The sequence below is a fragment of the Dipodomys spectabilis genome, unplaced genomic scaffold (genome assembly GCF_019054845.1).
Source record: "Dipodomys spectabilis isolate Male_0828 unplaced genomic scaffold, ASM1905484v1 ptg000081l, whole genome shotgun sequence".
NCBI lineage: Eukaryota > Metazoa > Chordata > Mammalia > Rodentia > Heteromyidae > Dipodomys > Dipodomys spectabilis.
The window spans coordinates 1,898,737-1,911,301 of NW_024870758.1; the positions used below are offsets into that span (position 1 = coordinate 1,898,737).

Sequence of the window (12,565 nt, forward strand, 5' to 3'; positions counted from 1 at the left end):
TTAAGTTTTAAAAATTAAAAGATGGGGCTTGGAAGGTAGCTCAGCGGTAGAGTGCATGCCTTGCAAGCATGAGGCCCTGGGTTCGATTCCTCAGCACCACATAAACAGAAAAAGCCGGAAGTGGCACTGTGGCTTCAGTGGTAGAGCACTAGCCTTGAGTTGAAGAGCTGAGGGACAGCGCCCAGACCCAGAGTTCAGGCCCCATGACCGGCAAAAAACAAAACAAAAAAATAAATAAATAAAAATAAAAATTAAAAGATTTTGAAAGATGATGACAAATCATTCAACATGTAAGAAGTGCTAAGTAACTGAAAATAACAAGAGAAGATGAAAAACACCTGGTATAATGAAAAGAACCTGCTAAGTAAGGGTTTACCATGAACCCTGAATAATGGTTAGAGAATAGAAATTGTTGGACAATGTACCCAGTCAATTGAGGTTTAGGTGCTGATAAAATGTTTATTTCAATCAATGTTTGTATCAATCAACTGATAATTCTCTTGATTAAAAGCCTATTCAAATCTCTATGACATCAAAATGGACACTAAGGTTGTTAAGACTTTGTCCATGACTTACTTATGGAGATAATCAAGAGCAGTATTAGCTTCAATAATATATTTTCTGTGGATATAAAATTGATCCATTCTGACAGTTTATATATACATGTATTGTATATATTATATATGTGTGTATACATACTATATATTACATATAATTATAGATGTGATACTGGTAGAAATGATTATACCTCGCTTGAGATTGTAAAAATAAATTCATATTCTCTTTGATGAAAACATGTTTGTGAACTAAAGAAAGTCTCCTTCAGTTATTTTTGACTTTCAAAAGCATTAATTTCTGAACAATCCTTTGGAACTCATCATACTATAGAAAAGAAATTTCTGGTAATTGGTTCCCAAATGTCTACATTTTGTTTCCCCAATTCTATTATTAAAGATACCCAGAGACAATGATTATGCTTCTAGCCATAATATCTAGCTAATTAAGTGCCTATTAAATGAAGAATTCAAACCAAAAACTTAGGTAATTATAAATCAGCATGAACTGAGAAACTCTACATTAATTTCTCTACAAAGAAGCTGTGGAGAAGAATTATTAAAGAAGACTTTTTATTTTCCTATAGGGCTGAGACCAAGACTCAAACTCAGTATCTGCAGCTACTTTTACTCACTGGTTAACTCTCCACTAACTGAGCCACGCTTCCAATTTTAAGAAGAGTTATTAAAGAAGCAGCTGTAGAAAGGAGTTACTGGTAAAAGTCTATATATAACTAAAACCAAATCACAATTAATTAAAAGAATTTTGTAATAAGACTACAACTTCTATAAAATTGAGGTTCCGGTTCTTTGCTTCTATTATATTTTCAAAAGTATGTTTTGCGATTACTCATAAAAAACCATCATGAACAACACCAACATGTTTCTTAAACTAGCATTAAAAAATAGAATTTGCTGATTTGTACTGTAAAACTTTGAAAAAGTCTGTAATCATAGTTCAAATAAGAGTTTCAATTTCAGTGAGAAAACATTAATATGGATATACACCTAAGTACATGCTACTTTAATGTATAAGATTGTTTACTTATACAATGCCACCTAGTTTCATATTCATAGAAAAGAATTAAAAATAACTTTTAGAGGAAAATCTAAACGTTTAGTTTCTAATTGGGCACCAGTGGATGACGCCTGTAATCCTAGCTTAGAAGGCAGAGATCTGAGAATCACGGATCAAAGCCAGCTCAGGCTAAGAGGTATCCAATTAACCACCAGAAAACCAAAAGTGGCATTGTGGCTCAAGTAGTAGATTGCTGCCTTGAGCTAAAGAGCTGAGGGACAGTGCCCAGGCCCAGAGTTCAAGCCCCACGATTGACAAAAAAAAAAAAAAAGTTTAGTTTTTAAGGAAGCAGTAATATGACAGGTAGAAAAAGGATCTGCTACCCTGAAAACATTATAGGAAGGAATAAGAAAAACCCTAGGTCTGCTTGGCACTGAAATTTTGGCTGAAATTTTCTTAATAGAGACCCAGAAACAACAAATCCAAGAAAGGTTGACAAATGGGATTGCATGAAGCTGCAGAGCTTCAGCATGGCAAAGGACATAGTTAGCAAGGAGAAGATTTTCACTAGCGATACAACGGAAAAGGGTCCCATAGCTAAAATATACTTGGAACTCAAAAAATTAAATTCCCCAAAAACAAATCCTCAAAGAAACAACTGCCCAATAAATAAGTGGGCTCAAGACTTACAGAGACTTCTCTGAAGAGGAAATAAAAATGGCCAGTAGGGGGCTGGGAAGGTGGTTCAGTGGTAGAGCACTTGCCTTGCATGCCTGAGGCGCTGGGTGCGATTCCTCAGCACCACATAAGCAAGATGAAAAAAAGCCGAAAGTGGCGCTGTGGCTCAAGTGGTAGAGCGCTAGCCTTGAGCTGAAGGGCTGAGAGTTCAGGCTTCACGACCTGACCCAAAAAAAAAAAAAAAAAAGAATGGCCAGTAGACACATGAAGAAATGTTGAACCTCTCTAGCCATAAAATGGTTATAATTGGGAATTCTAATAACAGATGCTGGAGGGGATGTGGACAGAAGGGAACCTTACTGCATTGTTGGTGGGAGTGTAAACTTGTTCAACCACTTTGGAAAGCAGTATGGAGGGTCCTCAAAAGACTCCACATAGAGCTCTCCTATGACTCAGCAATCCCACTTTTAAGCATTTACCCAAATGATCACACAGAGGCCATACCAAAGCTACCAGCACAACTATGTTTATTGCAGCATTATTTACCATAGCTAAGATATGGAACGAACCCAGATGCCCCTCAGTAGATGAATGGATCAAGAAAATGTAGTATATATACACAATGGAATTCTTGCCTTCATCAGAAAGAATGACATTGCCCCATTTGTTAGGAAATGGAAAGACTTGGAGAAAATTATATTAAGTGAAGTAGGCCAGGCAAGAAACATAGGTCCCATGGTTTTCCTTATTTGCAATAACTAGTACATGTGTAGACAAGCAGAAGAGGCCAAAAACTATGTACATATGACCGGTCATGTAAGATGATGTTAAGAGAAATGAACCCCAAGATAGGGGCACAAATATCTTTTTTCTTGCTTGCTATTGTTTCTAACATATTTATAATGTACCATGTGATTTTTTTTATAATGTACCATGTGATTTTTTTTTGTTTGTTTTTTCTTTGCATGTTCCTCCCCCATGGTATAACCTCTGTATTCACTGTACTTGATGTCGGTACCCTGTATCTATCTTGTATATACACTTCTCTAATTCAGCGAGAAGGGAAAAAACAAAATGCTTAAATAAGGATACTGGATACACATTGGAACAATGATATGTACAAAATACTATGCTGAAAACGAACTTTACAACTTTGGGGGTTGGGGTGGGAGGGAGTTGTTTTTGTGGAGGTGGGAAGGAAGGGATGGAGGGAGAAAACAAAGGAGGAGGTAACAATGCTCAATAGGAAATGTATTCAGTACCTTGCTCATGTAACTGTAACACCTCTGTACAGCATTTTCACAATACAAAATAAAGAAAAAAGAAAAAGAGTCTGCTATTTGGGAATATTCAAAGAATGTGCATTGTAGACAACACTATCAAAATTTTGGATAAGCGAGGTAAACATTAACTAATGTTCCACAAACACATCTTGAAAATATACATTCATACCCCCAAAACACTACATCTTTTCCAACATCTTTCATTCTCTTCTTTCTCACACTGCCTTCCCATAACCCTATGTCTTCCTATATCCTGTATAGATAGACATATGGTCAACTGGAAAAATAGGAAGAAAGTGAATATAAAAAATAGACTACACGAAAAACTACTTGTGAAATTATATAAAAGACATGAAAACACTTACTTCATCAGCCACCATACACCTGGAAAAAACAAAAACAAATATTAATTTCTTATTTAGTAATGTTAACCATCTTAAAATTTCTGATGAGGTAACCTGCCACAAAATAGTTTACAAATGCTAGAGTACTAAGCCAGAAAAAAGTGTTATAAGAATGCATGAGAAAATTGGCCAGTGCTGGTTTTATATCTCTCTCACTGTCAGGAATGTCTAAATGGGAATGTTAGAACTTGCAAAATTCCAATGATCCACACATGGAGAGAACTGCAAAACGTTAAGCAAAATGGCAAGTCACTATACCAATGACTTTTACCCATACCCTAAAATTAAGATTGGTCCTGCCTAAGGATTAGAAGAATGTTAGATTAAAATACAGAAAATGAAATGCTAAACACATCTTGTCACAAGTTAAACATCTAATTATGTGTTATAGGATATATGCTAAATCTAATGTCAAGCTGATTTTTTTTGGGGGGTGTCAGTCATCTGGCTTGAACTCTGGGCCTGGGTGCTGTCCCTGAGCTCTTCAACTCAAGGCTAGCACTTTACCACTTTAGCCACAGTGCCACTTCTGGTATTCTGGTGGTTAATTGGAGGTAAGTCTCCAGATTTTCCTGCCTGTGCTGGCTTTGAACCTCAATCCTCAGATCTTGACCTCCTGAATAGCTAGGATTACAAGGTGTGAGTCATCGGCACCTAGCTCAAGCTGACTTGATTAATATTATTTTGTTAAATATTCACTTCTCCATTCTTTCTAATGTACTTGTAGAAGTAAATAAAATCTTAGGTTCTAAGTAGAAGAAAAAGCAGATAAAGAGAAAGAATAGTTAGTATGGTCACGTTGACCACTGGATCCAATGAGGGTGAGCACATTTTTAGTAAAAAACAGAAATCTCAACTGAGGAGACTTCTAAGCAACATAAAGAAATCATATTACAAAAACTGGCAAGGAATGAAGTCCCTATTTCCATTTTACTGTTATTCCTTTATTTTTTGTTGGTCGTGGGGCTTGAACTCTGGGCCTGGGCGTGGTCCCTCAGCTCTTCAACTCAAGGCGAGCGCTCAACCACTTGAGCTACAGCACCACTTCCAAATTTCTTTTTTTTTTTTTTTGGTCGGTCGTGGGGCTTGAACTCTGGGCCTGGGCTCTGTCCCTCAGCTCTTCAGCACAAGGCGAACGCTCTACCACTTGAAGATTTATTATAAAATACAAATTAAAAAGTTATAGTAGCTGGGCTCTGGTGGCTCACACCTGTAATCCTAGCTACTCAGGAAGCTCAGATCTGAAGATCATGGTTCAAAGCCAGACCAGGCAGGAAAATCTGTGAGACTCTTATCTCCAAGTAAACACCAGAAAATCAGAAGTGGAGCTGTGGCTCAAAGTGGCAGAGCGCTAGCCTTGAGCTCAGCTACAGTGCCCATGTCTTGAGTTCAAGCCACACAATCAACAAAAAAAAGTTATAGTAAACATATTGTCAAGGAATAAGTTATAGGTAAAGTGAACTTCAGTTCTTGGAAAGAAAAGGCATGTCAGATTCCCTAATTATGTGCATGCTAAGTAAGTGCTGTATCACTGAGCTATATCCCTGTCCATTGGATTTTTAAAGTTGTTTATTTTCTAAGACAAGGTCTCACTATATAGCTGAGGCTAACCTTAAACTTGAAGTTCTCCTGCCTTCCCCTCCCTAGTGCTAGAATAATTATTAGATAACACACCTGAGTAATAATAATGTAAAAACACAAATATTTTAGGTGAAAGGCAAAGTCTTAACACTGAGGTGGCAGCTCAAGTGGTAGAATGCCTTCCTAGAAAGCATAAGACTATGAGTTAAGCCCACCAATACCACACACACACACACACACACACAAATATACATATATATGTATATATACATATATACACATATAAATAAAAGGTATGTTGTATTAGTTGTAGCGCAATTCTAGAGAATGGAAATAAAAATTAATACCTGGAAAACATAAGGATTCATATGAATACATAGTGTTTCATGTTGAAATATAAATTAAACTTGTTAAAGGTATCATTCCTTAATATTATTTGTGTATTATTTATTGAGGAACTACTCTGTAACTTGCACCTTTCTAGGTACTAGAGACATAGTAATGAATTTAGAAGCCCTACCTCTCATGGAAGGTGGGATGAAAAAAGATGAAATGCAAATAAATTTACACTCCCACCAACAAAGCAGTAGGGTTCCCTTTTGGCCACACCCCCTCCAGCATCTGTTGTTAGTAGATTTCTTGATTGTAGCCATTCTAGCTGGGGTGAGGTGGAATCTCAGCATCTTGATTTGCATTTTCTTTCATGTGTCTATTGGCCATTCTTACTTCCTCTTCAGAGAAGTCTCTCTTTAAGTCTTTAGCCCATTTGTTAATCGGGCAGTTGTTTCTTTGAGGATTTGCTGTTGGGGGATTTAACTTTTTCAGTTCCAGGAATATTTTAGATATGAGGCCCTTGTCTATTGTATGGCTAGTGAAGATCTTCTCCCAGTCGGTGGGCTTTCTGTTGATCTTGCTAGCTATGTCCTTTGCCATGCTGAAGCTCTGCAGTTTCATACAGTCCCATTTGTCCAAACTTTCTTTCATTTGTTGTGCTTCTGGGTCTCTATTAAGAAAATTTCAGCCTGTGCCAAGAAATCCTGGAGTTTCTCCTATTCCTTCCTATAATGTTTACATGGAGTCTGCTTTTATTTCAAGGTCTTTGATCCATTTGGAGTTGATTCTGGTGCAGGGTGATATACATGGATATAGTTTAAAAGTGTTTCACCAATTTTGCCAGCATCATTTACTGAAAAGGCTGTCTTTCTTCCATTCTATTTCTTTAGCTCCCTTGTCAAAGATTAGGTGGCTATAGTTCTATGAGTTCATTTCTGGGTCTTCAGTCCTATTCCATTAGTCCTCAGGTCTGTTCTTGTGCGAGTACCAAGCTGTTTTGATTACTATGGTTTCGTAGTAGAGTTTGAAATTTGGAATTGATATTCCTCCAGCACTGTTCTAAGGATTGTTTTTGCTACTCGCATCTTTTATTGTTCCATATGAAATTTTGGATTGCTTCTTCTATTCTGGAAAGCACTACGGAGGTTCCTCAAAAGACTCCACATAGAGCTCCCCTATGACTCAGCAATCCCACTTTTGGGCATTTACCCAAAGGATCACAAACAAGGTCATACCAAAGCTGCCAGCACAACCATGTTTATTACAGCATTATTTACCATAGCTAGGATATGGAACCAACCCAGATACGCCTCAGTAGATGAATGGACCAAGAAAATGTGGTATATATATATATATATATATGTATATATAAACATACATATATACATATATGTGTATATATGCATGTATATATGTGTATATATATGTATGAATGTATGTATATGTATGTATACACATACACACACAATGGAATTCTATGCCTCCATTAGAAAAAAATGACATTGCCTCTTTTGTTAGGAAATGGAAAGACTTGGAAAAAATTATATTAAGTGAAGTAAGCAAGGCCCAAAGAAACATAGGTCCCATGGTTTCCCTTGTTAGCAGTGATTAGTACTTGTCTAGGAACAAGCAGAGTAGGTCAAAGGCTATGTACATATGACCATATGAGATAATGTTAAGCAAAATGTATCCCAAGACAGGGACACAAGAGGTTTTTTGTTTTTATTCCTCTCTCTTTCTTGCTAGTGTTTTTAATGTACTTACAATACACTATGTGATTCTTTTGTTTCTATTGTAAGTTCTTGCCCTTATGGAATAACCCCTGTTTTCACTGGATTTGATGCTGGTGTTCTGCACCTTGTATACATATTTTAATTTGGGGAGGGAAAGGGATATTGCAGAATGGGTAAATGAGAATGCAAGCTGACCCATTGTGATGACAAGATGTACAGGACACTATATTGAAAACAAACTTTACAATGTGGGGGGGGAGTTGGGGAGGGAAGTGATGGTGGGGGGAAATAAAGGAGGAGGTAACAATGCTCCCTATGAAGTGTACTCATTACCCTACTCATGTAACTGTAACCCCTCGGTACAACATTTTTACAATAAAAAATTAATAAAAAAGAAATGCAAATAAATATGGATTTAGTAGAATAAGGCAGAATAGGGATAGAAAGGAAGGCACTATTTTATAGTGATCAGGAACAGCTTCTCTGATAGGCAATATGAACAAATTTGATGAGGACAAATTTAATGATAGTCACGAGAAAATCTGGAGAGAGTGATCAGCAAGTTCATAGATCCTGAGATAGTTATTAATGTAGTTTAAAAGGGCAAGGAAGTTACTGTGGTTGTAGCTCAGTGCTCAAGGAGAAGAGCAGAAAATAAGGTTGGAAAGAGCTGGAGGTCCAATCATGAAGTTTACCAGTGATGGCATGTAGATGGATTTTCTTAGAATCTTTTGAATATGTTACCTTTTAAAAAGATTAGTTCACAGAAAATAAATTGGGGAAGGCAAAAACAGAAGCACAGAAAGTAATCTACAAGTCACAAGAACTGAAACAATGATATATGATGATCACTTAGGTTAAGAAGTACTCAGTTTAAGGAGTATTTTGAAAGTAGACCTGGTAAGTCAATTGATTAGCTGTTTATCAATTGGTATATGAGACTAGAAGTAGTTATAAAAGAGAAATATGTCAAGAGTAACTCAAGATATATAGGCTAAAGCAATTAACTGCAAAAAGGGTTGATGACCCCATTTTCTAACAGGAAAGACTGGAAGAGGAACAGCTTTGGGATGACAATCAATTTAGTGTGGATTTGAGATAGCTAAAAGATAGCCAAGTCAGATTATTGAGTAGGGCATTGGTTATCAAAGTCACAGAAGTGGTAAGGACTGGAGAGATAATTAATTTTAGAGTCATCAAAATGCATTTATAATGGAACAAGAACAATTCAGGGTATTCTTAAACATGTCAGCCTCACTGGGATTTATTCTTTTCTATGCTCAACCTCAGATTTCTTAACTTTTTAAGTTTGATCACTTACTGATACAACAGGCTACTAACACTTAGGGCTCTGATGGGTATGTTAGCGAAATGAGCTCCTTTCCCATGGATTAGTCCACTCCTTCCCTTCGCCACAGCTTAGCATGCTCCCTTTCCAGGCAACACTAGGCCTATGTAGTAAAGGCAGTAAATAATCAACTTCCAACCAACTTTACCTTGGGATGGCACTTCTCTGGGGCAGCTACCACCATATAAGGCAACAAAAGCCCCTTAGAGTAACCTTCAGGTCTGGGAGTCGCAGAAGCCCTTATCTACTATTTGGACAGAAGCCATAAATCCTAGTCCGCCATGATGAAACCACTGGCCCACACGTTCACACCAGAGTCTCACGCAGCCTAGCCCCTCCTAAGCCTCCTAGGTTATATAGGTCACCTCAGACAATAGCTGGTGCTTCTCACTTCTCCCTTGTAAGAAGGAGTCTTGCTGGCCCCCTTTCCCAGCAATAAACCTTTCTTTATTCTCTGTACATGAATGTCTGTGTGGTTCTCTGGCAAAGTCTATTTAATCTTTCAGGGTACCTTCAGGGCAGGGTAGTATGCAGCTAACTTGCATTGTGACTGACTGAGAACCAGTGTAGAGAACTGGAGAAAAAATACAAAACAGGGCTATAGATCAATGGAATAGTTTGGTTTTTAGGTATCCAAAGACCCTTCAGGTTACAATCAACCTATATCCATCTAAATGGGCTAGATTTTCCTAAAATGAGGCCTGTAGAATTTCCCTGCTTTGGAAACTGAGTGAGTTTAATAAGACAGCATTAGGCTTCCTTTAGATATCTCCAGTAAGACTGAATATCCTTACCTAACTGTCCTTCAACAGAGTGAAAGGTTGTCAGTGATAAATATCACAAAGATGTTACACAGAATGAGATAAAAAGGCCACCTACTAACTTACTAGCAGGAAAGTTGTAAGCATAAGGCAAAAGTGGTCAAGGAGTTTGTGGACAGTGAAAAGCAGCAGACAAAATTAGGAAGGAAATTTGGTGCAAAGATTAAAAATAGGACAAAGAGCTGGGCACTGGTGGCTTGTGCCTATAATCCTACCTACTCAGGAACCTAAGATCTGAAGACTGAGACATGAAGCCAAGTTGTGGGGAGACAAATCCAAGAGACTCTTTATCTCCAATTAACCAGCAAAATGTTGGAAGTGAAGGTGTGGCTCAAGGAAGGTAAAGAGCCCCTGCCTCGAGCTGGAAAAAACTAAGCAATAGCGGGAAGTATTAAGTTTGAGCTCTAATACTGGCAAAATAATAATAATAATAGCAATAGTAATGATAAAATAATAATAATAATAGATACTGAGATGGGAGGATCACTTAAGACCATGAGTTCAAGATCAGTCTGAGCAACATACTAAGATCCAGTCTCAATAAAATAAAGAAAATTTAAGACAGTAACAACAAAGCATTTGAAATCCTGCGTAGTAGAGGGAAACAGCAGTGAGAAAGAAAATAAGGTAACTAAAGAACTTAATAAGCTACTATAAATTTCAAAAACACAAATACAGTTGGTATAATTTTTCACTTTTTAGAAATTATATACCATGTTTGATTGAAACTAAAAGCTATTTTGTAAATGGAGGGCTGCCAATAGCCATAGTTGTGCATGGAAACAAAATAGCTTTTCCCTCCATTGTGAAATGTCAAATAGGACAAGTTATGGGGACTTTAACCTACAATTAAAAAGAAAACCTCCTTGTTAAAGACTATCCATTGTATTTGCCAAACTTAGTTCAGTGTACCAACAGTTTACAATTCTTCCAGAAGTGTATAAGCAGTTCAGTTTTCTAATTTTAAAAATAACATTCTTTTTTGGGAAATCCATTATTAATTGTTTGCATTGTAAATTATCCATACTGGCTGCAGACATCAAAAAGCAAATTTCTATTTCACTGAATTGTTTTCAAATCCTGAGGATCCTCACATTAAGCATCCACTTACAAAATCAATACATATTCCAATGTTTGCCACATCCATATCTTTGGATGCATATGTTCAGTGTTCGATATTTTTAATTCAAATGCTGATATGGACAGAAAACAGAAAAACTGAAAAGCATTGTACTTTTCTTTTTTTTTTTTTGGGTCCAGTCATGGGGCCTGAACTCTGGGCCTGGGCGCTGTCCCTCAGCTCTTCAGCTTAAGGCTAGCACTCTACCACTTGAGCCACAGCACCACTTCCGGCTTTTTCCTTTTTGCTTATGTGGTGCTGAGGAATCAAACCCAGGGCATCAGGCATGCAAGGCAAGCACTCTACCACTGAGCCACCTTCCCAGCCCTGTACTTTTCTTAAAATCACTTTACACACCAGATAAATTTCTATTCTGAGGCTTACAGAACAGAACAATTTATATCTAACCTGAAGCTTTTCTCCAATTTCTTTATATAGAAACATACCTTTTCTATGATTAACATTCATTTCTTTTGAATAAATCATATTTGCAAAAATAAAACACCAAAACTCTCCAACTGAGTATTTTGATTACACAGAAAATTTAATGAGATATATAGATATAACAATGAGTATTTAATCTCTTTGGAATTCTATGTACAAGAGTCAGAGCATAATATCTCAAAACAGTATCTACTTAATCTCTGCAGCCTCAGAAGCAGGCTCAGTGTAGGTACAGAGAATACTTGGTTTTGTACACTCACATGGAACCTTTCCATTATTAGGAACAAATCCCTAATCCTTTATATGGTACATGTGAGCAAGCATAACTTAATGTTAACAATTTCATCCAGTTCTATACTAAGCAATTAAGAACATTCCCTGAGTTAAGGAACCAAACCGTAATAATTTTTTTCAAGACACAATAATTTCTTAAAATATTTTTTCATATAATTGCAAAGACTCAATATAATAACTATTTTTTCATTTTTTTCATTATTTATTTCTAACTTTCATTATGCATTCATAAGTACACACCTATTTAAAAGATACAAAATCCTTCTCCAATTTCAGTTCTTCAAACATGTCCCAGTTAACTGGCAACACAAGTCCGCTCAATCCCTAGTGCCACCAAAACCAACTAAGCAAACAAAAAAAAGGGCAAAAGTTACCAACTACTTTCAACAAATATATTCTTTTTGTTGTTGTTGCTGTTGTTGGTTTTGGGGCTTGAACTCAAGGTATGGGCGCTGTTCCTGAGCTTTTTCAGCCAAAGTAGCACTCTACCACTCTAAGCCAGAGTGCCACTTTTGGTGTTTTGTTGGTTAATTGGAGATAAGAGTTTCACAGACTTTCCTGCCCAGGCTGGCTTTGAACAGTGATCCTTAGATCTCAGCCTCCTGAATAGTGAAGATGACATGTGTGAGCATGGCTCAAATATATTCTCCACCCTGCCCCCAGCCCCCACTCAGCCCCACTCAAATATATTCTTTTAAATAACTTTTTCATGGTCTTAGGTCCTGGGTCCAGGGCATTGTGTTTACTCATTTTGTTGTTCAGCTGGTACTCTACTAATTGAACCACACTTTCAGCCTTGCTTTTTGCTAGTTATTTTGGGATGCCATCTTGCAAACTATGATCTCAGCCTCCTGGGTAGCTAGGATTACAGTGTAAGTCAGCTATCAGAACTATATTTTTAAGTACAAATAAAAATTATACTTGTAATAAATACCTTATTATTTATCTTTCCTA

At 37.0% G+C, this 12,565-nt stretch overlaps 1 protein-coding gene across 3 annotated transcripts in view; it reads right to left on the bottom strand.

The window, feature by feature from the left end:
• Positions 1–12,565, bottom strand: part of Zranb3 (zinc finger RANBP2-type containing 3) — a 210,834-nt gene that overhangs the window by 116,386 nt on the left and 81,883 nt on the right. For all 3 annotated transcript variants that reach the window (XM_042683551.1, XM_042683549.1, XM_042683550.1), the window contains exon 3: positions 3,899–3,917. In XM_042683551.1, the coding sequence (XP_042539485.1) occupies positions 3,899–3,917 (19 nt within the window). The remainder of the gene's footprint in view (positions 1–3,898; positions 3,918–12,565) is intronic.